The 27069-nt window shown below is 36.4% G+C and overlaps 1 protein-coding gene across 1 annotated transcript in view; it reads right to left on the reverse strand.

Moving 5' to 3' along the window:
* FAF1 (Fas associated factor 1) overlaps positions 1–27069 on the reverse strand; it is a gene marked incomplete at both ends in the record, with an annotated part of 172736 nt that overhangs the window by 120325 nt on the left and 25342 nt on the right. The window contains 5 exons of the mRNA XM_082002714.1: positions 391–496; positions 8364–8452; positions 8811–8902; positions 12251–12459; positions 15424–15470. Of these exons, the coding sequence (XP_081858840.1) occupies positions 391–496; positions 8364–8452; positions 8811–8902; positions 12251–12459; positions 15424–15470 (543 nt within the window). The remainder of the gene's footprint in view (positions 1–390; positions 497–8363; positions 8453–8810; positions 8903–12250; positions 12460–15423; positions 15471–27069) is intronic.

A 27069-nucleotide genomic window follows, 5' to 3' on the forward strand; every position in this document is an offset into this window, starting at 1 on the left:
TAGCAACCAGTAATGGTTGAGGTGCTTACAAAATGGAGATAGAGCTGGTTAAAAGAAGGGAAGACAGAGGGAGTTTCAAGGAACTTAAAATGTAATTTGAATAACTGCCTTTCCTCATCACTCTAGAAGAAGTCAATAAACATTGTTCGTGTATTTTGCTACTACAATGCAAAAAGAAATATCTTCTTTGTATAATTTAATAGAAAACCTTTTTTAGGACATGTTCTTTAATCAAATTACAGCAATCTTAATGATCCAGTTGATTAAACAACAAAAAAAAGACTAATAAAATAAAGGGATATCCATCAAGACTATGTAATCCCTTTTTAACAGAGCTGATGTTAGCTATAGTGAGCTACATTTATTCTTCAGCTGTGAAACAGCACTCACCTCCTGAATGGTACTGCTTCCTGAGAAGTTGAGGTTGTACTCCCGCTGGACTTCTCGATGGGTGACGATCAGCATGAAGTTTTGATTTAATGACTCCTGCAGGGCCCTGAAATGGTTGAAAGAAAAACAAGAAAACCAGGGATAAGCATGTTATAGCTTGTTTTACAGTTAGATGCAAAAACCCCAGGGTACCCTAAACTCTACATGGACAAGTCCAGGCACAACATTATCATCTCTCTTTTCACTCTTAAATGCAAGGAAGCATGCTGAGAATGACCAAAGGCCATTCCCAAACTCCTTCCTTAATAAGGTGACTGCAGCCTTTAAAGCTCTTCTAATGTTAAGTATTGTCAAATTATCTCCACAAACATCAGGTATATTTAGCACTCATAATGCCATTAATACCAGGCTTGTAAGCATATTGACGACCAGAGAAAATATGAAGCTACAATGCACATTCAAAACTGACAGTAAGTGGAACAAGGCAAAGCATGCTCTTGCTTCTCTACAGTTACCTGAAGCATAAACCAAATGGAAATTTTTCCACTTAGTTTCATACAAAGCACAAAAACCCAGCCAATTAGAACTGGAAAACTAACCACAGCAAAATTTCTCATTTGGGTATTGAGCACTTAGAAAAGTTACTTCTGCTCAATTTTTTTTTAATGTACATAAAAACACCTTTAGTCATATGAATTAAAGAAAAAAAAAAAATCTTAAGATACAGATTAAACAGGCCAACTACGTGTCCATGTTGTCACAAACTTGGGGTTTTCTTGTGATTTTCCTGGTAACAAAACATCTGGATCTTTGCTTAATTAGGTACAAAATTATGCAGCTATCTATTTTTTAAAATAGAAGGCAGGACTTCTGTTGTAGACATGGCAATTACAGCTGTGTACAATCTTACATAGGCTACAAAACTGCAGCAACATTTTAACATAGCTTGGATTTCTACACAATATTCATGCAGATTTGACCTGTCCACTGGCATATGGAATTAAACTGGGCTTATTTGATTTTTTTATCACATACTCTTAAAAGAATGACAGACTGGATTTATTTCCTTCACATCTCCACTGTTCCATGACACTTCAACATGCCATTCCTCTTAGCAATAAAGGACAAATTCTGTATGCATATGAGCACAGCTGTATCTTAAGATACAAGACAACAAGAAAGACTGCTAGATTATTTGAGTCCTGATTTGTTAGTTTTTCCTTCTGCTGGAATTACTGAGCTGCAGTTTTGCCACTCAGATGCTAAGGAACACATGCAATGCTCATTGGATGCTTCAGCAAGAGATGCACCATTTGCTTTAACATCTCAAGAAAAATTACCTTACAAAAATATCTTCACTCAGCAACTTAATTTGGATTCTGTGACATCTTAAACATAATAATCACATACTACAAAGCAAAATCATGAAGCGCTATTTCTTGTCTTATGGTTTTGTAATATGGAAGACAAATTTTACTCATTGTCAATGCTAGGTATGATCAAGCATATGAGAGACACTACGAATGTAACTGAAGTAGGTCATTGATGCTGAACATGAATTTAGCTGCACTTGTCACAAAATGTTGTAAGAAATGGCTTAAAAAATTTTTAAAAAGGGGAAAAAGAAAAAAAGGTCCTGAAAAGTTTTATGCCTGTTTTCAAAGGTAATTCTAATTTGATTGTTAACAATAAGTTCAGCATTGCCATAATCGTATTTTCTTTTGGCAAATTTTCAGTAGCAACTAAAATATCCTGCTGTGCTTTTTCAGATTCTGATTTTTTATTTGTTTTCAGCAAATACCGGAGGCAAATGACATATTTAATTGCTCTGAAACATTAATTACAGCATATGTGAATGGCTCTGGATTCCATACAGAATCACACAAGGCCCTGTTATAACTATTTTTTACTCTATTTGGAAATCTGTAGATGCTAACCGATAACGTGACTTGCATTTTCATTCTGTAATTGCTGTAAACATAGAATAAAACAGGCTAGTTTGATCAAACCCTCAATCTCTCAACGTATGCATGATACATACACTTCAGTACGATCCAAAAAACAACATGCTAATAAAAGCATCTATTCATAGGAAAGGTTTTCCACTTCTTTGGATGTGATAGCACAGAGTATTCAGAAAAGGAAAAAATACCCTTCAAACACAGTTAATTTAAATTAAGTGCCTTAAAATTAAAAGCTTCAATTTTTGAAGCAACTAACAATTTTGAGACTTCTACTATTCAGATTTCTAAACAAGAGGAGGCTAAAAATTAAGCTGCTTAAAAAAAGAAAAAACTAAAATTCAGGAAAAAATTGGTTTTGAAAGTGTTAGCTAGCAATTAAAACGCATGGGTAATTATTCACCTTTTCTTCAGAAAAATATTATCATGAGGAATATTACTTCTGCTTACACAGAAATGCAATAGTCAACTGATCAAATCCTTTGAGCTCAAAATCTCATCTGTTCTGACAGCCACAAGACCTGGACCATAGTCTTTAGAAAGTCAATGGGAGGAGGAATTGACGGCCCATCTGATGGACGGTTTGTGCCAATGACTTCCTACATGTACCAACGCTCCTCTGTGGGATGTGGTTGATTTGAAGATGCACCTGGACAACCAGCAGTGTCGCTCCCCTTCTGTATACGTTTCCTCCAGCAACGAGGGATGTAGATTACCCCACATTATTTGTGCCAATAGAAGTCTGCTTCCAAAACATACCTTGCCCTAAAATTGTATTTTCAGCCATTAAGGCTATGATCAAAAGTACAAAATAAGTGTATTGAAAGGAGACTTCTCATTGACAGTAAGCTGAAGCTTAATTTTATTTCTTTTTAGGGGCACATAACTGTATTGAGAAGACCAACTTTGAATGCAATACACTTTTCTAAAATTTTGGCTTCAGTGTTTGCAGCAGTTTCATATTCCTGCAGATGTTATCAGTCGATGACAGTATTCCAAATGGAACATCTGCATTAAAAGCAAAACAAAAGCAAAACAAATAAACAAAAAACACAAACAAGGCCAAACTCCAGGTCTCATTAAAGTTAAGACAGATTTTCTTTCCTTTTTCTGAGGGGGGGTGTGCAGGAGGACACAACTTGATGGTATTTTTGGGCACCAATTTTCCATTAGAGGAACTCTGCCTACAACCAAAAAAGAAGTCCAAGAACAGAGAAAAGAAAATAGACCTGCGCACAGTCATCATTCTGACCAGTTCTAGCAAGAGAGACTTGGACCAGTTTAGGATTTCATATGGATTGCCTATGTAGCATTGGTTATCGGCATTATCACAATGCACAGAAATCTCAGTGGTGGACCAGGATTCAGCCAGGACTGAAATGCTACAATATGCAAACAAAAATGTTCCTCTTTGAAACTCAAATTTCAAGCAATGGAAGTTGCAAGAGTTTTTTTTTTCCCCCCCCACTAAACTCAAAATATTAAAAGTCAATTAAGAGTCTGGAAAGAGTTTATTCACTAGCTACTCCATCCAAATTTCAATACAGTACAATTTATAAACTGCAAGTCTACTAAATTCAGAATAGAAACAATATTTAGCGAAAAAAGGTGTAACTGCAAATACTGCTAATCTTAGGGGACAGCAAGTGTTCAATCAGCATATGCAATGCTGAAGCAAGTATTAGTATTGATATTTATTATTTTTAAGCTTCCAGTTTTACTGCTTTTCTATTGTTCTGTAACACTTTATATATAAAGTAGATTCGTCCTATCTATTGTTAAGTGACTGCCTTAATGCTTTGATTTTTTGATGCAATAGTTTGCTTTTTAACAGCATTTTACTTTGAAATTTTAGTAATATTTTAAGCTTTGAAACGAAAAGTTTATCCTTAAACAATGACAAGCAAATGCTCCTTTTCATTTCAGTTCTGTTAAGTTTTTATGAAATACATTCAGTATTTCCCATTAGGCAGTATCTTTCTCAGTCACATGGAGATCTCCCCAAAAACCTCTGAATTTTATATATATATGACACAAGGTAATTAACATTTCCGTTTTAAACTTACAGATTTATACAAGCTCATGTCAACAGAAGTCCAAATTTACTGTAATTACAGATTATTTACATTAAAACAAAATAAGAAATCAGTATGTAAATGTAATGTTTGTTGTAGCTAATGCAGCAGGAGGTGGTAGATTAGGTTCAAACAGCAATCAGTTAGCAAATCTGGCTAACATGTAAATGAGCAGAAGCCCTTTTGTTTACATTCGATTGCATTTTAAACTTCAGGATTTTTAAACTGTCTCATGAGCAGATGTGAAAATAAAACATTAATCTTACCATTCTTATTGAAGCTTTCAAAGTAACTAAAGCAAGGCACTGCTCCTGTCCAGCTAAACAGACAATACTAATAATTGGAGTTGCAGGTTACATCGTTCTTAATTAACACTCTGCTACAGTTGATAACGTACAACAAGACACCATGCCACAATCACCACTGCTCTGCAACAACCTAAAACACAGGCATTCAGCAGTATATGGACCCATTACTTGAAAGATGGGGGTTGTGGGGTTTTTCCTATACACACACATGATTACACTCCTTAAATAAGTTACAATCACTTAACAAAATTACATCATTTGTAATAATCTCCCAAGGTATGCACCTGGTCAAATAGCCTTTAACTGTTTTGAACTTTCCAATGATCCATCAGGTACAACAGAATACCTAAGACTTACAGCTATTTAGCAAAAAAGTATGAATATAAAACACATTATATCCATTAAAATGACAACAGAAGAAAAAACTAATAAAAAACATCTCCCAGAACATGCAAGATAGAAAGGAGAAACGATCTGGATGACCTAGCTCTGTGGCCAGGCTTGCATGCCTATGCTTTTGACGATCCCCTCTTGCATTCTCCTAAATCTTTTTCCTGAATTGGGTATTGCCGGCTTTCAAGAAACACCTGAGGCAACAAAGGGAAGGAATTGCGCTCTGAGGAAGCGAAGAATCTGATCTGACAAAGCTGGTGCAAGGAATCTCTCCCCTTGGACAATTAAATGATGGACATTCCTTGGCACTGCACCTTTTAAGGTTGCTTTCCAAAGGAAATCATGTTCTTCTCCACCCGCCTGTTCCACCTGGTAACTTTTGAACATATTCACCAGTTTCAAGGAGGTCTGTCAGTGTTATAAAGGTCTCAAAGATTAGGTGTAAATCAACAGCCGGGTAGAGGAAATGGATCCAAATTACCACCCACCTTAGTAAAAGGTTGCATCACAAGCATAGTATTTTATACTGAATCCAGCTGACCTCTAGCCAATGATCTCAGAACTACCCATAGCATATGATTTCACCTTTTCTTTGATACCACCTCACTATCAGCTGGAGAACAGAGACAGGGCAGGCTGACTGTCTATGCAAGGGGAAAAAAAAAAAAAATTACATAGGTCCTACAAAATACATGGGAAGAACTGGAGGTGGTGTCAGAGGTAGGGGAGATCACGAGAACCATGGAGGGAGAGGGCTGAGTTACTGCAGCCACTGGGATGAGACGGGAATTCACCAGAAATCAGGTTTCATTACATCCACAGCTTGCAGAACACATCATCATTGTTCTGGATATCATGCATGGATAAGTATGGCTTTGCCAACTGAATTGTGGAAGCAGGGCATGTAACCCTACAGGTGGTATTTGACATTCAAATTTAATCTTTACACCTCGATTTACTAGCATGTGGTAGTAATTCAGTGGGTTTCTATTACCTATAAAAGCTTTAGATATGCCACTGATGAACAAAAATACCCTAGGAGATTTTTGCTTGTTTAAACTGCAGGATCACTTTGCCATTACATTTAGATGCTAGTTTTAAGTCTGTGCTGGGTTAAGCCCGTTCAGTCTGTCACAATAAACTTCAATGCCTACGTACCAACACGTCGGAAAAGGATATTTCAGACACTGTTCTCCCTTAGTGTCAAGAACAGGCACAAATTGGGGTTTATAGTGCTGTGACCAGATTGCTCCTTTGAAGAAGGACATATACATAAAATATCATGTACTGAAATCTCAGGCTTTTTAAATATCATTTTCTGGAGATATTCAAATCACGACTATTTATCTCTAGTTCAAAATAGAAGGCATTTGAAGAAAATGACAGGTGAACTCACAACGTAAGAGGCGAAGTTCTGTAACATCCATTAATAGTAGATGTGAGCATGATGCTTTTAAAAATTGTGGGTAATAAACTAATCTAAATAATAACTGACCTAACAGTAGGCAGTAAACAGTGTAACCGGGTTTGGTACATTGCTTCAATTAGATGTGTTTTGATGTGCATTGATGCTTTAATTGGAGGCAAGCCTCCCCTTTCATCTAGAATTTATGACTTCAGGGAGATGATCTAGCCTTCAAATTATCCTTGTTTAAGTAGCCACTAATTAATCATCATTTGCTATCCCAAAGCAACCAACTTTATCTTAAAAATATCCAGAACTAATCTCCACTATGAAACAAGTATAAACTGTAAAGGTAACAACCACTTTGATTTTACTAGCAAGTAAAGTTCTTTTAACTATTCATTCAATAAAAAAGCCTAAGAACTGTTTTTTAACAGTTTGTTGCTATATAGTTTATTGCAGTTGCAATAAACAACATTCTTCAGACAGCTGTTTTCTTTCCAGAATCAAAGACATTCAAATGACAATATACAGTGACACTTGGGTAGAAAATTTTGAAATTGGAAATGGGTTTAACAAAAACCCACAAAACAAACAATTAGTCTCTACAGTGTTTTTCCACAGGATTTTCACTGCCCTTCAACTAGCTGTTTAAGCACAATGGCTTATTGTCCTCACGCACAACTACAGCTCCTGTTTGCACATACAGTTCACATACAGCTCACCATCACTCTGCTCCCTCTGTTCCAGTGCCACTATTCCCTCCCTTAATGCTTTTTTTCTTTATTATTATTATTTTTATAATTCATATCAATGTTCTTATTTCCTCCACAGCCTACACAGTTATGTGCACAAGTATCTTTTAGCACTGTATGAAGTACTTTTAGTCATTAGGAAACCAGTTATTTCCATTGACTGTCAAAGAATTTCCTCCATCAGTAATACAACTGCATTTGTAGAATATTCTCCTACTGACTACAACAGCAAAAAAACAACTCCCTCTTCAAACAATCTGAAGGCACTCTAGTCTAATGATTATGCGATTTGACCAATTCCAAAAGCCAGCCTCCTCGCTGGCTTGCGGGTCCCGAGCAGTGCTGCTCTTCCAGGCTCAATTACTGGGCACCATCTAGCGGCTACCGAATAAAATTCATATTTTCCTGGTAAGAGCTCATACAGGTCTGCCTTTGAGAAAGGGAAGGGCAGAAAAGGAAACAAGCCAAAGCAGTGAAAGTCATTACAAATTTTAAGATTAAAGATTCCATTTTCTATAAAATAACATTTCATTTTCAAACTTTAGCAATATTCACTGACATATGAACACACACCATTAACTTTCTGAGCATTCAAATCAGTAATAAAAGGTATCCTGCTCAGTTAGAAGAACTTAATTATTCAGCCTATCTACATTCATTGTAAAAGTTCAAGAAGATAGGAGAAAAATAATGTAACAAACATTTCAGAAAGAAAGTTCTGATCTGCTGGCAATGATTTATACAAGCTTACGTTAAATGAACCAACATAACACGGTAACTTATGATAGGCCAGCTCTCATTTCCACAGGGACCAGATTTTTGTTAAAGTCATCACATCTGGGAAGTGTAAAATTCCGCATGTGCATAAGTGGTTCATGTACCACATCAAGGTTTTAAAAAACTTAACAACCTTCTTTTCAACAATGAGGTGCTGAGATCGTTCATCCCAACATTTACTAGAGCAGTGAAAAGGCTTTGTATTTACTGATTGCAGATTCCTGCAAGGATACATGTGGCTTTATAAAAACCATACAAAACCAAATCATACACGTAGAATTCATGGAAAAAAGACTTACCCAGAATGACTTGAAGAAGGAGGAGGCAGGTCAGGTGTTAGAACATAAAGACTATTATTTTTTGGCAAGTGTAGAGTTTTTAAAACAGTCTGAGGGGAGAAAAATCATTATAAATATAAAACATTCACCAATTCTGACCTATTATTTCTCTTAATTATTGATACTTATTTACAATACCACCAAATCATTTGTTTGGAGATATACTTATTGCTAACTTCATAATATCCTTTTTGTAGGTAGGCCATGTTATATATAAAACCAACACAAACTAAAGTGATTTGTCCTGATTTTTTTTTTTTCAGTATTTTAGTTTAAGAGTTCCTTGTATGCCACCCAAGACATCTAATGCTGTTTGAAACTCACAATTCTTGCATTGTAATCCCCACCCACAGATGCTCAGTTTAAAAGTCTGAATTCAGTTAACTGAAAATACAGTTGAAAACTTACACTATCATCTACATCTCCACTCTTCCACCCTTTTAACAGCATTTTAGAGGCAGGAATCTGAAGTTCATTTTCTAGAATATGTTTGATATCTCCTAAAGAGAAAACAAAGAAAATACAGAAAATATACACACTTACTGCTTTATTTCAAACAGTACTGAGTGATAGTTAAAAAACAAGAGCAAGGAACAACTTACTATGAAAATCATTTTTAGTCTAGTTACCCTTGTAACACACACTTCAAGCAGTAAAGGACAAAAACAGCTAAAAAAAAAAAATCATATAAAGCATTAATGATTGGAGAATCACATGAGGATTTGATAATTTGGACATGTATTTGAATAGTTCTACACTGCTTACGCTAGACACACACATCTGCAGAGGCATGCTATCTGGAGCAATGCACTTTACCAGCAACAAAGAGGTTGCATATTTCTGATACCCAATTCCCTTATCAATAATCCTGACCTAAATAACTGCAGTGTTCGTACAATTTGATGGCTCTGACAGTTTTTTCAACGTTTTGCACATTTCAGTGCTTGTCCTCTCCCTGTAGTTATCATAGTCATAAAATAACTCAGGCTGGAAGGTACCTCAGGAGGTCATCTAACCCAAGCCCAGATCAAAGGTCTAATTAAACCAGTTCAGTCAAGGATTTGCCCAGCTGACTCTTGAATGCCTCTAAGGATGGAAGTTTGACAACTTCTCTGGCTAACCTGTTCCAGTACTTCACCACTCTCACAACTAAAAAAATAAATAAATAAACCATTATAGCTAATAGAAATTTTTAATGTTGTAAATTGTGTCCATTGCCTCTCATCTTATTATCATGCACCTCCGAGAAGGGTCTGGCTCCATCTTCTCTGTGTCCTCCCATCTGGTAGCTGTAGACAAGAGGTAAGGTCTCCCCTCTTCTCTTCCCCAGGCTGAATAAATCCAGTTCTCTGTGCCTCTCCTCCTATGTTGCCATGTGCTCCAGTCCCCTGACTATCTTGCTGGACTCACTGCAGAATGTCAACGTCTGTCTTGTACCGGGAACCTCAAAATTGGATGCAGTGCTCCAGATACAGTCTTGCAAGTACTGAATAGAGGGGAATAATTATTTCCCTGTATCCATTATCTACGCTCTTGCTAGCACAGCCTAGGACATGGCTGGGCTTCTTCACTGCAAGGGCACAAGGGATCCCTTTTTTTACAAAGTTGCTTACGAGCCTGTCAGGTCTCAGCCAGTTATCAGATGGAGTTATCCTATCCCACATGCACGACTTCAACTTTGCTTTCTTTGAGTTTCATGAGGCTCCTGTCAGCCGCTTTCTCCAGGCTGTCCAGGGCCCTCTCAGGTGCAGACTTGCGCTCCAGTATATCAGTCACTTTCTCTGGTATTTTTTGTACACCTGCCAAAAGTGCTCACCTTAACAACCAGGTTTTTAATAAAGACATTAAGCAACACGGGATCAACCCGAGGGACATCCCTAAGCTAGTAACTGTTCACCAGTCAGACTTTGAGCCAGCAGTCCAGGCAACTATCTACATACCTTCATCAGCCCACTTACTCCATTCTTACCTTAACAATATGACTGTAAGAATACTACAGCAGAGTATGTCAAAGGCATTAGTAAAGTCAAAAGTGACATCCACCATTCTTCCCTTGTCCACAGAGCCAGTCAAGAAATCATAAAAGGTAGGTAACGTTGATTAGGCACAATCTCCCATTAACAACTCCGTGCTGGCTGTTTCAAACCACCTTCTTTTCTTTCCTGTGCACAGAAAGGGCTTCCAGAAAGATTTTCCCCATAATTTTTTTCTCCATGGGAACATGGACCAAATTCAGCAATCATCATTTAACAGTGAGCTCACATTTTCCTTAGCCTTTCTTTTCATGCTGATGTACTTACAGAAGCTCTTCTAGTCCCTCAGTCATTTCAGCTCCACCTGAGCTTTGGTCTTCCTATCTCCAAACCTGCATACTCTGGCAACACCTCTGTATTCCTCCTGCGTAGCCCATCACAACCTTCCACCTTATGTGTACACTCTTTTTGCATTTAGTATAGTCAGAAAATCTTTGTTCTTCTGTGCTGGCCTTCTGCCATGCTTGCTCCTCTTTCTGCACATTGGAAGGGACTGTTCTTGTGCGTTGAAGACGTTGTCCTTGAAGTTTAACCAGCTCTCTTAGGCCCCTTTGCCGACAGGGTAGTCTCTCATGGGATCCTGCCAAGCAGATCCCTGAAAAAGCCAATAGTCATCTGTTCTGAAGTCCCCAGTTGAAATTCTACTATTTGCCTTGCTTACTTCTCTCAGGACTTTAAACACAAAGCTGCCCTCAATCTTCACATGGCAAGATAGAGACAAAAGTTCCACACTGACTGCTTCTGCCCTACAGCTTAGTCATTTATACCTGAAAGAAGTTAATAAGAAAAAATAAAATACCACGGCTACAAAATTCTGATTTGATCAGACTTTTACATCTGCTTTGCATGGATGACACTCAGTACAGTGCTGAGGAAAACATGAAACACTAATCAGGAATTCAAACTAATCACCACGAGGTGGCACCAGCCAATACCAAATCGAGTGCTAAGACGACAAATAAAAATCAGAAGTTGAAATTCTGAAATTTCACCACAGACATAAGGCTGCAGCATTGAAAATTGTTTTAATCAACTATTTCTTCAACTACTTCCTTATTTTGAGCTGTATAGAGTCTTCACACACACACACAAAAATCCCGAACCAAAAACGCCTCTTCATCCTTAGCAAACTCACAGTTTGGGGAATGTAAAAAATAACATGCTCTGCAATGCTAACAATAGCATATTTCTAACATACTGTTACAAAATGCATCAGTTTTAGGATAAAGAAAACAAAACTTATACAAGAAATCTTGATTTACAAACAAGTCAAATAAAAATTTAAAAAAGAAGCATGCAACAATGCTCTTCACACTGGAAAGAATTCTTCTAAAACTTGTCACTAATCCTACACAGAAAGACATGCCATACAGATTCAAAAAGGAAATGCCAAGATCATCTGCTTATCAGTAGATTGCACCTACACTAATCCTACCCCAAATTACGTTTTCATGCCTCAACTTAATCAGTAATCTCCATTTTGTTTCTGAAGCAAGTTCATAAGAAAACTAGATTTCAAAATAAATATTTGATGGATCACTAACCTTTACAATGGATTAGTGAAATTTTGCTTTTTTAAAGCTGCAAAGAGATTTGAAAATAGTTAGTAGCTGTGGAGGCTCCCTTTTCTGGGGATTTTTTTCTTCTTCAAGGGGTTTTGTTTTACTTTGTTGGTGGGGTTTTTTTTTTTTAGGATTTGGATTTTTGGAGTTGGGTCTTGTTTGGTTTTGGATTTTTGTTTTCACAATTTTTTAAATTGTTTTTTTTTAACAATTTTACCACAACACTTTTCATTTCATTTTTACAAATCCTTACCAACTGTGGAGCTGTCTTCAAGTACTACATCCACATTTCTGTCTCTGTACTCAACCCTGAAGTCAAGCATTCGAGGTTGTCTTTCCACTATTTGTCTAGATGGCACTACATGGCGAAACGCTGAGGATGAGGAAGGAGTTGAAGAGGCTGCTGTAGAATGACTTGTGGGGCCATATGCTGGTCCATGTAAAGTCTCTCCACCGTACTCACTGAAAGATACACAGATAAAAAGGTATGAAGAGAAGAGCTTGATATGTTTAAATAAAAGTTAGCAAAGAAAATGAACAGTATTGTTCACTTACTGTGGTCCACAGCACACACCTCTTGAATAAACTACACTGTCATATCTGAAAATATTGTTTTATTAATAATTAGAAAATAACTTTCATCAGGAATATTAACATTTCAGTAACTCAGAAGTGCTACAGGAGAACAGCTTAGATGACAAACAAGCATTTAAGCCATTTAAGTCTAAAGTTCACTATATAATTAATATCAAAATCTTGAGAAGAAGGATTATTTCCTGTTCCAGGAGTGCTGTGACCATATAAAAATTGTCACCATGGCAACGACCAGCTTTCTACATCATTGGGCTAGTATCACATAGAAATGAAAATAGAAAATAAAGTTTAAATACTGCACGTGTATTGGTATTTTCCAATACCAATCTAGTGGAAAACAAGTCAAATATGAATAGTTATGTATTTAAGGTAAATAAATTAAGATAATGAGGTATATATTGCAAAAAATACCTAGGAGTACAACAGTAATGCCATGCTGAATTCTAGCTCGCCTTTAAGTCCAAAATCCTTCAAGCCTCCTGGACATTCATATAAGGATGTCTCCATACCTGGCTCAAGGATACATACAGCATTACAGGTCAGAATAAATTGGGCAACCCTCACTACCCAGCAGCACTTCATCTTCCCCAGTGAGCCTCTCCACAAGAAGCACATAACCCGGATTAGAAACAAAGGTAACAAAATGTGACATTTAAGGCACATTCCTCCGGGCCAAAAACAACCCTATGATGTACAGAAATTAAATCTGGAAGGCAAGCAGCTTCACAGGGCAAGCCTAGAGCTTCACCTTGGAGATGTTCTTATCAGGAAGATTATCTGTGCTGGGCAGTTACAGAGTATCATGATGGAAGATGCAAGCTAATAAAATGTATGCACTGAAAGGGTGGAAGCTGAGCAAAGAAGGATTTAGGAAATGCTGAGATGTAAGTTGTCTCGTTTCCATTCTTAGACAGAACCTATTTGAAAAGTGCCCTTCCTGAAGATATCACAAGATCTCTCAATGGAAATGCTTCTTATAGAAAATCAAATCTGTCATCTAGAGGAGGCCAGAACTTGAAAAAACATAAATGTGGATGGCATGCATGGTACAGAAGTGCAGAAATACACTGCTACTGCAAATCCCATCATTGTGCCTTCCACATTTGAGAAAGAAAAACATGTTATGCTTGTAAAACAAGGGACTCCTTCACTTCTCACATCAGCAGGCTGAGAAGGATGAATTCCCAGCTACAAAGACCCACACTCAAAGACTCATACTCAAAGGTCAAAGATCCACTTCAGGGATCTGAAGACTACAGGAAACAGTCTTATTTTCAGGATTTAAAAAAAGTATAAATACTGAGCGATATGTTATTGTCTTAAATCTGATGGCAAACTATGAATTAAATACTGTAACTGTTTTGTTAACAGACCCAAAAAGCAATGGATATCTTGATTCTCAGGACTGGGTTTTTAAAATTTTTTTAAACGCCACAACTGAATTATAAACCAAAATGTAATTTTTTCTCTTCAATAAATTAACTTACTTCAAGTCCAGTTGTATTAATTCTATTTGATTCCACTACAAAAGGCATCCTACATATCTGACTGGCAACCTCTAATGGAACATAAAAAGCTTCACATCAGTAAAAAAAGCCTCATCCAAAAACCACTGGAAACTAGGCTTCTGAGTCTTCTGAGCTTCCTTCTAAACCACTTCCATTGGGGGGGGGGGGGGGGGGGAAAAAGTGAAGAAAAAAGATCTGAGACACATTTCACTGTCTAATGATTTCTAAAAATTAATAAATAAGTGTGGAAGAAAGCTGTAAGTGGACACTGGACCAGCCTGTTATCTAAGTCAGGCATAACTATGCCCCAGCTTCCTTCCCCTGACCAAATGGTTCCAAATATTCTGGTATTTTGAATATAAATGCTTTGAGGTAAGGACTTGTTAACATAGGTAGAAAGAGCACCTGACAACTGAGACGTGATCTCAAACAGACTAGGTAGGCGTTATGGTAAATAAACATCTAGTAACTTTACTGAGCAAATAAGTTTTTATCCTGAATCAAAAACTGACTCTATTTAATGATAGTTTTAGTAAGTACTGACAGAGAAGCCAAAACATCACTTCCCCTACATTATGTATCTTTCTTCCATCATTAAGATAAACTTTTAAAAATAGTACATTGACTATTTTTCTAAATAACATTTTAAACACTATTTTACTGGCTCTCTCAAGTAGCTCAATTTCTGTTCTGCTGTTTTCAATTGCCTCATCAGCACTTAGGAGCTCATGCTTCAGTGACTTCACTAAAAAATTTAATTCAGAAGCTGAAAGAAAATCAGTAAAGTTACTTTTAGAAGGGAGCAACCTCACTTCATCTAACACAGGATCTGCTGCCTGTAATTCAATTTTAAAAAAGCCACAAACCTACTAAAATACAAACATTTTTGGACTGGGAAGCATAGACTATCAATACCTTCAAAAAAGCATAAGGAAAAAGAAAATACTCAGCCAGGAACATTTGTGGATTTGCCTTGCAAATTTTTAGATCTTTTTTGAGGAGAGGAAAGGAAAAAAAAAGTCCTACATCCAAGAAAGCATATCAACATCCAGACTTAGTAAAGAGACAACCCTGCACAGAATAACCGAACAACCAAGGAATTAAAATAAAAATTAACTAATGTGAATAGGTGTTAGAGCTGGTCCTCCATCAGTATGGGAAAACTGAACGTTAAATCAGCTTTGCCAGGAATTGAATTTGTGGCTCCAGAAACTGCTTTAAAAGGAGAATTACATCATCATCTTAGGATTCAGGAACAAAAAAAAAAAGTAACTATTACCCAGCATCATTCTCTGTGTGTACTACTCCAGCCTTCTATGCTTACCTTTGTAGAATGCCATTTTCTTGTGGTATTACACCATTTATAGCTGCCTGAAAACAGAAAACAAATTTTGAGTCAAGCATACAGAGTAACAAAAATAAACCAGAACTTCTATAATATGGTTTACAGAGTGATCAGCTTGCTTTAAAATATGCCATAGAATGTTCTCCATGCAGTGAATATTCTGGGCAAACAATATCGTCATTGAAGTACCTGCATAAAACAAACCCCATATCTAAGTGAAAACGAACACGAACTGTAGCTCAGACTCCTACATGCGTGTGATGGATTTCCCAGGTGGAACGCATGGCCCATGCTCAGTAAATCTAACACTTTGTACATACGTACAGCGAACATATTTCAAATACATCGAGCTAGCTGTGCACAGACAAGGCAGCCAGACAGCGCGTACACAGAAAATCTAGTGTTTCTCAGAAGTATCAGACCTGCACAAACCCATAAACCTGCGCAGCTGCACATACATCGCATGTTGCAAGCCTGATGTGTTCAGGAACTGCTGAAGTCAGCATAAATGGCTATTCAAGAGCACACATGCCTCCATCACACTTTCACCTTCTAGACAACCTCCTTCTAGCTCACAGACACAAATACCATCTACCTTCCTAAGATTCCTCATGTGCCAGGGAATCACAGAAATGACTACCCCCAAAATTCAAACCAACTTCAGGTAGAAAAGGAAGTATTTTTAAAGTAAGGTTTATGTGGGTAAATATCATCCCATGCTCTCCAGATCATCAGAATAAACAAAATATTACTTAGAGGTATATAAGTACAAACCTAGCAATCTGCATTCAGATTCAGTCTTATCTGAAATTACAGAGTTATTACCTATAAAAACATCCTAACAAATTGTATTTCATATTAAAATGCATTCTTTTTAAAGTAGCCACAACATAGCCCAGTTGCAGGTTCAAAACCTCACTTCTGACAAAACTGTCTTCTCATCGTCTTACAGCATTGCTCCATTCTACGTTGAAGAAAGCTTTAACGCATTTCCAGCGCATCTGATGCTATAGAAGTTTGTATAAACTTTGAAGTTATATGCAAGTCAGGATGAGGGAAAAACTTGGACAGCAAATAAGACTCTCTTCAAGAGTATTTAGAAGACAACTTGTTTCAGAGTGCTTCACACCACCAAAAAAGTCTTTTAAAATCATCTCTTGCTAGAATCTTTCAGATTTGAGGGGCAGTGAAAGCGATACCACATGAGCTGGTGAAGATGACTTACACATTTTACTCCTCAGCTGATTATAAACTTTGTTCTGATTATTGTTAGAAGATATGGGAGTAAAGATGTAAGAACCTGATCAAACTTCAGGCTTTTAATCCCAGCCCAGCAGTGAGCAGATAAAGTGAAATAGCACAGGAAGGAATTTGACAGAGAATGAGAAAGAATTCAAAAAATCTAGAGAGGAGAAAAAACTGAACTCAAAAGACTAATTCTATTTCTGCTCTTTGATGATCTTTATAATCACTATTGTGTTCACAGGTACTTGTTTGTTGGGCTTAACAGTGAGATTAAAGAGAGTTTGTAGCATCCCACTAATCTCCATTTTCTGCTTTACCAGCGATTCACGGATTTCTACTATCACAGCATCCAATATCCATTCTCATATGTCAGATATACCTGACCTGTTGGCCAGAATATCTAGTGAATGAGTGTCTGGTCCCTGATGAAGAGCACTGACGTTTAGAAGCTCATAGATTCCCTGGTACTCCAGGAGGACAAAAAAAAAATCAAATACTGCAACTGAACTATGGACAGTCATTATCTACCAACATCATTTTTACAAGTTGATATTTAATTGACATTAAAAAGAAAAAATGCAGCTTAAGCAAGTGTTTAATAAACACAAAAATAGACAAAAATCAAGATTTAAATGCTATGGTTTCTTTTTCTCTGAATATATAAACATGATTTTTTACAATTTCCATTAATAGTTAAGGCTACATAAAGTCAAAAAGTATTACTGCTGAACTCAGCAAAGTAACTAAGATATTGCAATAAAATTTATCGTGTATTTAGAAATATTGCATAACTAATAGCAAAAAAGCAGACAAGAAAAAGGGTCACGAGTATCTACAAGCTACAGCAACTACCCATAAGGCTGTATCAAATGACACTGAAAACAAAGCTTCCTACAAGATCAGTTTTTAAATCAGTTTATCCACCACGCATGGCAATAATCAGTGGTTTCTTTTTAACAATGTGTCTCATTTATCATCATTGTGGTTTTTGCAGTCATACATAGCTCTTGATCATGTTCATCTAATAATTCTCCAGTAAAAAGTGGGAGGTTTTAGTTTCTTTGGGTTGTTCTGGAACGGCTTTTGCCTCCATACTCTTCAGCAACATACATCTCATTCCTGTCAATCAACAGGTAAAGTTGGTTGAAAGACAAAAATATCCTTTATTTCACATCTGTAGGATACAGAGAGCGAATACAGGGTTTTGTACCACAGGACCTACGCTAATAATGATCTGCTGGTGCAACAGAACTCTCTTTACTCGGAGAAAAAGAAGCTGCTTCAGCTATGCAGAAATACAGCACACCACAGCATTTCCACACTTCTTCTGTCAAAGCTCATGTCTCAGTCTCAGAGGATTAAACCAGTTCAAACTTCTTCTAAGCCTAGTTAGAGGGATTAAATACGATAGAGGCTCCAAGCTATTTTCTTTAAAACTGAAAAACTCACTTGTTCATGTCCCCAATTTTGTAAACTTGATGACATTTACGGGGCACAGCAGTAAGAAAAAATTGCAGCAGCACTATGTACTTTTTTGATAAAAAGACCTCTATTAACCACGCTGTAAAAATAAAGAGTCTGGACACTGTTTGTTAAGAAAGATGGAAGACTAAAATTATGTAGATGGCAAATGGTAGCAGCGCACATTTAGATATTGCATAAATATTAAAAATCCATGTTCTTACAAGACATCTATAAGTAGACCCTGCAAAGAAAATAAGAAAAAGGAACAACCATCTGCTTTAGAATTTCATAGGAGGAAGGCTGTGACAATGAAAAAAAAAATTTTTTTTTAAAAGAACAAGTTATTAAGGCAAGATCTGTTCCAGGCTGTTCTTCCCCAATGTCAGTCCCCTTTGAGAAAGGATCAGATCTCTATGATTAAGCAAACATTCAAAGATATTAAATTTTTTTGTCTTTTCCAAACAGGGATCACTTGCTCATCAAAAACAGCCTGTGTGAGTAATATACAGTAATTAAAGGGATGTATTACCCTTGAAACCATTTTAATAACAGGTGCATTAAATCTATTCATGGGTTATTGAATATAAAGATATCATGTCTGGCTCAGAAGATTTCTTCAGCTTCCAATAACCTGTTGCTGAGAGTGTTGCAAGGGAAAGAGCACTCCACGCTTATGCAGTTCTCACACTGTATATCCACAACTGTCACCGCTAGATACTGGGTACCACAGCTTCGACGGGTATTTGCCAATTCTAATGGTATCACTATTTATATAGGTGTTTCATAAGATTTCTCCCAAAGCCAAGAATCTTAGGTGTGCCTCACTGCTATCCATATACAAACCCTACCATAACACTGTTCAAACTTGAAACGGAGGAATAGAAGCAAGGACATAATTATTGTTTTAACGACAACATTCAAACAACTACCAGGCCCACAATTTATTTTAGGAAATTATAAGCCAAATTTAGTTATTCTTGATTTATACGTTTTGTTCAAAGATATCAGTCATATATCCAGCAACTGAAAGGGTTCATTTAGGAATTTATTAAGCACTGCATGACCTGATCTAATTGGACCTGCTTTGGACCAGACTGGCACCCAAAAATAACTTCCAATCTCAAGCACTCTGTAATTCCATCATCCAACAGCATAGGATATATTGATAAACATTACTGAAAATCCTGCTCATTTAAATGAATGGGAACACAGGAATAATATTGGACTGATAACTGCCAGTTACAGAGGTTCAATGTAACAATACTTTTTTCGGTGTTTGTTTGAGCAGCAAGCTTCCGAATTACAGTATCAAAATCCAACTTTGTTTCCTGCAAACATAGGAAACAATAAAGCAATAGGGTTAATTAAAGGTTACCAAATTCATTAATAGTTTGGGCAACCCAGAAACTCCGTGATATTCGAGAGACTGAAATTATTTAAGTGCCTAAAGAACATTGTGAAGCAGACTGTGAAATTTAAGGCTTTTCCTCAAGGGAACATTAACTTAAATAGATTAGCCAGTTCTGACTAAACGTGACTATCTTCTATGAATACAAAACAACGTTAGAGAGAACACCAAGAACCACCATTTCTTAATAATCTGATGAAGCAACAATGTTGATGACTTCTCTCAAAATACACAACTATAGTACTAACCCTTTAAAAGCAATTAAGCACATCTTACAGTGACTCTTATCCCAGGGGAGTGAGGGTCTTCTGAATAATTATGAACGAACTGTGGTATTTTAGATAGCACAAACATTAAACTCCCAAGTTTAAAATGCTCAGTGGTTATCACTAAGTTTGAAGACAGACTGAATTTGCCAAACACGTTATTTAAAGGCAGAGGTCTACATATCCTGATTGTGTATTCAAACGAGGTGGTGAACTCCTTCCTCTTCCTGAACTACAGATGGGAGATAGTTCATAAATTTCCAGAACTTAAAAGTGATGTTTAGATGAATTATCTTAAGAGTTAAAAGCAGGCCCAGACAAAAGTGCAGCTAAAGGCTTTTGCAATAGATGAGGTAGGAGATGATCTTCCTCTGTGGCCACTTCTTGTTCGCTCTCCTTCCTATCTCCATACCACACAATGGTTTTGGCCAACAGATACAGACCCTACCCTACACATACCTCCTTTAAAACTTTTCCCATTCAAACCTCTAAACCAATGACGAGCAAGAGCTTTTACAAAGCACGACATAAGATCAACTTTCCAAAACAGGGTATTAAAAACACATCTCTAAGGAAAAGAAGAAAGCAAGCTGCACGATACTGGAAGAACACTCCTTTCGGAAGAAGAGTCTAGAGAGATGTAAATACTGTGCATATGTGAAAGCTGCATGAGTTTCATCGATATAAATAACTGTATCAGCTTAACACAACCAGTACCAGTTTATGTATGAATCAGCTCACCCAGAATTTTAAAAGCCTTATTTAGGTTTGACTGAATTCAGCAAATAAGACCACTTCAGGCTACTTAATAAAGCCCACAAAGAGCTTTACATTTGTTCAGCTAAAAATTGAAAAAGTTTACATTAAACAAACGCAATACACGAACGAGACAGACACAGTGTAATAGAAACTGCCATAGCAGATGATTTAATCCAAAATCCAAAGATGTCCAACCAAACAGTAGCAACTGCTTCAGAAATTCATGGGGAAATATAATGGAGTAACTTGCTCGTGGGGCATTTTCTTCCAATCCCCTGCTTTTCTGTAGGTCTGACACATTCAGATTTCCAGTAATTATAATTTCTTGTTGTATTCCACTTAATGTAATAGCCTCATAATCCACATATTTAATTATTTCTATGAAACTCAGTAAGAGCTGTCTTTGATGAAAGAATTAATTTATCATGACTTTCAAAAATCTGTATTCTTCCCCAAATGCTATAGCTCATAGATTTTACTTTTGCTTTAAAATGTCCTGTAAGTTAAAAAAAAAAAAAAGTTCTGCATTTTGTATCTTTCCTCCTCATTTTGTCTTTTCTTCCTATTATATATTTAACATCACCTTGATATAATTTCTCTCAAATCACAAATTCAGAAAGTTTACCCAATGCTGTTTTCTACATTGGCAGAAGTAAAAACAGCTCACCGCCTTAAAGGAAGGGGTGCTAGCAGCTTTTAGGACTATATTTTACAATATAACCAAAAAATGGTTGTTTCGTTGTTTCACACTACAAAACAAATAGAAAACTATTTTAATATTTGACTGTCCCTTTCAGCATCTTAGATTTACTTCTCAGTCTGATTACAGAAGTGAATATAACACCAAAACCTACATACAAAGCCTCACTATAGGAGAGATGACATGCAAGACAAACATACTGTGGTTTTGAGTTCTGTACAATACAAAAAAGATAACTTATATTTTGAAAATACCAGCCAGTATTCCTCTGTGCTATCAATCCATCCTGCTTAAGAGTCACTCAAGATTTGGTGAATTTAAACAAATTAAACATGTTTTTTTAAAAGTTAAAAGTGTAAGGAAATATACTAAAAGGCCCTCATTAATATATAACACACTAGAAAAATTATTTCTTATCTATTGTATTTTATGATATATTTCCACAGCATCAAAATGGTCATTTATACTACTCTGTTTACAATTGTAATTCCATTGCAATTAAATCTACTCCTAATTTGGGCTAAATGTAATATTGCCTCTGAAGTACAATATTCTTATTCTAACTTTATTGCTTTCACATGATAAATTGCTTAGCCTAAAGATTTAAAATCTACTATTTTATTTGGTATTCAAACAAAATAAATGGATGATAAAACTCCAAATGCTTTGTACAATGGGGAGCTTAAAAAAAAAACCTGGAAACAAAAACCAAAACCCAAAACCGGACAAATGTTATCCAGAGAGGAAAAACAAATAATTAAATTATAAGGAATAAAGGAAAGCATTAGTGAGACAAAACATGCATGAAAGGACTGAAAAAAAAAAAAGCGAATTTTAAATTGCTTCCAGACTATAAATCCACATGACAGAGGAACATACTTCTATATACACAACAGTAAAGCAAAACAGGAGAAGTGCAAAGATTTATTAGTTCCTTTTAAGCACAAAAGTATTTCTTACAATGAAATTAACTTGTAGGGTTCCGCTATATGCATATATTTCAGTTACAACAGTAAACGTTTTGAAATAATGCTCCCCTAACGACTTTCTCTTTGGCAAATACTAATTTGGGCTTGTATTTTCAACAGAACTGATAATGGGTAATGCCAGATGTAGACATGTCAAAACATTTGTCCTGACCTGCTGATACTGTGATTTCAGGAAACTAGATAAAAAGTAAGACTATGCATAGACTTTTCTTGTAATTAGTTTACAACAATAAAAAAGTAGAAAATTTGGGAACAGCAGAATTTTTACTAACTGATGCTGACAAAAACATACTGCAAGTATCAGTCAAATACTGCAGTCAATCTGGATTAATAAAAGTTTACTGAAATCAGCTGTAATACAATCACTTCTTTCTGCCCCAGGACATCGAGATTGTATGAGGAGATTCCCAAGCAGAGGAACATGGCTTCTGTGCAGTTTTATACAACTATCAAATCCTGCCTGTTACAGGCAAGTCTGCGATGTGTTATTCTCAACAAGAAATTCCACAAAACCTTCTGCAGATATACCAATTATTTTAGACCAGAGGCTTTTTTACAATCAAGATACACTATCACCTTCCTACATACACAGCTACTTTGAAACCATTACTTCAACAAGTATGCTGCTTGTCCTAACATGACTGCTATGAGTTTAAGTTACAAAAAATATTACACGCTTTGGATTTTTACATGAATGCAATAATAATTAAATTAAAAAATTACTAATTGTGCCCCAGTAGTAGCAGAAGCAACCTCTACCTTTGTTATCTTTGGCAGGCTTTCCAAGGCAAAGAAATGAGTCAGCTTTTTCCTGTAGCTTGTGTTATACTTGCTGGCATTTCCCCAGCTTTGCAAGTCTCAAAGCATTTCCAAGTGCTAGACGTGAAGTTACACCCACAAAGTTTTTACAGAATGCCAACATTTGTCCCCATCGTGGTTAAAATTTAACCAAAAGCTGTAATTGAACTACAATGAAATGTCTTCTATGCATTCTGCTTTATTTCAGCTTGCTTTCTTTACAACAAATATACTTCATGAATAGCTGCAAAACAATAGAATTGCTAATAAAGCAAAAAATTAACATTTCATCAAAAAATGCCACATGAATATATTCATACAGATGATTCACTTCACCAGCAAGAAAGCACGCGTTGAAATAGCTTACAATTAGCACTCTAGATGTGGTTTCCCATTTCTTCCTACTTCTTTGGTGGCTTCAGCAAACTTTTTCCTGTAGTTCCTACAACATGTTGAAATGCACTAGGAAGCCTTTCAACAGTTAGATATACTTCTATAATCCTGGGGAAAAAACCCCCACATTCTGCACAGTTCTTTAATTTTATATTGTCAGTGCATTACTCCCCAGACAAAGAGCAATCTCAGTCATAAATTCATAACTGGATGTATTTTCCCAGGGTAATGAAAATAAATAACATGAACAGATTTATAAGAAGCTTATGGATCCATATCTATCTGAGCTGAAATGCTATTTCAGCAGGAGTAAAGAAAATTAACCTACTCTGAACTGTCTACTCAAAACTCAGTCATGTAGAAGGGGACAGGAGTCGACCATGATGTGTCTGCTACTTCGACACACATGTGCGTAGCTCAGTCCTAGTCATTAACGTCGCAACTTTTTACACTAATACCGTTTCACCCTCTAATTTAACAGAAAGGAATGCTTATTCCTGATATCAAAACCTATTTTGTTACTCCTTAAAACATTAAGTTAGACAGCAGGAGAGTCAGATGAAACAAAGGCTATGCCTGAAACAACACCTATGTACTGAACTCCCACGTTTCTACCCCTCTCCTAATTATTTTATGTAAATTTCCATCACAACAGTAAAATGCACAGGTTGGGGATAGCTACCCCATGACAACATTCTTTTTGTACATGTTCAGTCTTAAAAAAAATTTATATTTTTTTTAAATCACTTGTTGTTATAAAATACTAGGTCTTAAAAAGTACTACCAGAGATGAAACCTCAGGACACAAGACAATTCAAAATGTCCTAGAAGTACTGCCTACAGACTAAGGCCCCTTCACTGAAAAGCTGTAATAACATGAAACATTTTATACAACAGTTTTCAAATTGCCCTAACCATAGTTAGCAGACTGCCTAATCACTAATCCATAATAAAAGAGTAATTATACAAGATCTAGCTTAGAAGTTTGGAAACCAGAAAATCCCAAGCCAAAGTATGTAACCTACAACTTGTCTCAGAGAATTTCTCCTTATACCTCTCGACAGCCTATGCTATACTGCTGGTGCTGCAGCAACCCAGGTCTTCCAGGACCAGCTAAGAAGAGTTTATTTACCTAAAACTAGGACAGAATTCTTAATAGAATTGTAAGTAAATCCATTTTAAAATACTCTGCTCTGAAAGCCTGATGGGTCTAGATGATTCCTAGCTTCTGTGGCAAAATCTTTCACAATTAAGTTTCACTTGCAAAACAGACACAGTACTGGCACAGATGCTGGTTCTTAAATTAAATAATTTACTTCACCTTACTCATACATTCCCAGCATGATTCCATGACAGACTAATCACTTGTCAAACACACATTTGCAAGATTTATGCAATTTTCAGTTCAACTAGTCACAGAATAATATACCACAAACTACCTACAGATACCTTATTAGCAGCCACTTCACTATTAATCTATTCTAGAAATTTGCTCTTAAATTTTAATGCCCCAGGACAAATTAATGCTAAGCAATCTTCATAGAAATTGCCAATATAGAGGTACCAGCCTCTGAAAATAAGTATTTGTAAAACATAAGGCGGGTGGGTAATGTATACATACAGCTACAGCAATACTATCAGGCACTACTGTGATCTCGGGTGCTGCTTTTTGGCTATTCTCAGAACACAAAATTCTCTATTAGAAGAAATGAGAGGTTTTTTCCATGAACAGAAATCTAAGTTTTAGTCCCATTGCTTCTTTGATCACTATGCAAGGAAAACTTAAGTAAAGGAGCTTATTTCTTAAGGAACTAAATTCCATCTGTTATTTGGAGAGACACAGCTTACTTTACAATGTTGACTGCAAAGTTTTACCTAAAAATCTCTTCTTCTTTCTTGCTGGCCAGACATTAAAATTTCATATGCATCATCAAGGCAACACGGCTACAAAATACAGCCATAAAATACATAATCGCAATCCCTTTGTTACCCTCCAGTGAATAAAGCAGGCTTATTAGTATTAGAAAACCTAAAAATCAATAGTTATGAAACAAAATAAACTATTTTAGATTAATCCCCTTAGCGTCTAGAAAATTATCTACTATATTGCAAGTTAACTATTACATTTGCTAAAATTGTGAAGGGGTGAAAGATACAGATTTCTTCACAGATACTGAAGAATTATTCCAGTTTAACAGGAACAAAAGGGTGTTCATCTAGAAGGCGCTTTGCCCAAGCTATACCAGTTTTACCCTGTGGGAAAGATATATACCCCATTACACCTTCCTTCAATCCAAATATGAGAATTAGATCCTTCTGATGAATTAAAAAAAAAAACTGCAAAGCATATCTGAAACAACACTAAAGAAAACACGTTTAAAGCAGTGACTCTTAACTGCCTTAAATAAAAAAATCTCTACCTCCTTGTGAGCTATCATTTTCTAAATCCTCACGAACGACTGCCTTCAAACTGAAGGACAAAATAATTTATGTATTTAACCCTAATTCATGGTTTCCATAAAGCTGCAAACTGCACACCCTTTGGCCTCAATCCGTTTAAACATGGTAGACCAAAATGAGCCCTAAATACAGTTAGTCGCCTACTAAACAAATAATTTTATAATGTTAATATTTTAGCAGTGCCTTGAAAATAGGAGACAAGAATGACACTGCGCAGCACCAGTTTTCCGCAGTGAAAGATCAACTCTTCTGAAGCTCTGAGGCTCTCAAGACTTTTCCCATGAAATAAGCACCATGTTTCAGCAGAGGAGCATTTTAAAGAAATTAAAACTGTTTTCACCAAATTCCCAAACAATCTTTCTCAGACAAGGCTTTGCCCTGGTAAGGAGACACAGTAATTTCCTCAGGAGTGGGGGAAGAACAGTTTGTATTTCTTCGCATTCACCAGCCTTAGGACCAGACAAGAAAAAGACAGAAATAACCTGACGAAACCAAACGTCTCTCTGGGTCTAGTACAAAATTTAGCTCATATTTGTTGGGGTAAAGTGCATTTTGAGAGGGTTTTTTTTGTACCTGAATAGCCCCAGGCAAGATGCATGGGAATCCAATAAAGTTTTGGGATAACAGACTACAGATGAGGAAAACAATTTAAGTTTTCAAATCTTTCTCTACAGACAAGCTGGAGACTGCCTCCTTCCCAGGCTCTTTACACAGGGAACACTGTGAAACTTGAGATTCTTGGCTATTTACACAATATCAGCAGCTACAGCATTGATTACAGCTTTCATGGGTTTCCTCATAAAAATCACAAGGCATGGCAATGTTAACATGATCCAAGCAGTGTTTCTCAACCTCTTTTGACAGAGCAAAGGGTCATCCAAACAAGAAAATCCAAAGACCACCTAAGGTTTTTTTTTGGGGGGGGGGGGGGGGGGAAGGACCAACCTATGTAATACAATAATAGTTTTATTCAACACAATCAAAAGTTTAGAGCACACGTTAGACATTTGCTACTTTTATTCTCCTTTTAGTATGTTTGTTTCCTTGCTTGCGTGTGTCAGAATATTTATATGACATTTTTATTGCATTTGGCTCCATTTTATTTTAAACTGTAGTTGCTCTGTTGACCACTTTGACGTCTAA

This window comes from Phaethon aethereus (genome assembly GCF_964289735.1).
Source record: "Phaethon aethereus genome assembly, chromosome: 8".
In the NCBI taxonomy this organism is placed as follows: domain Eukaryota; kingdom Metazoa; phylum Chordata; class Aves; order Phaethontiformes; family Phaethontidae; genus Phaethon; species Phaethon aethereus.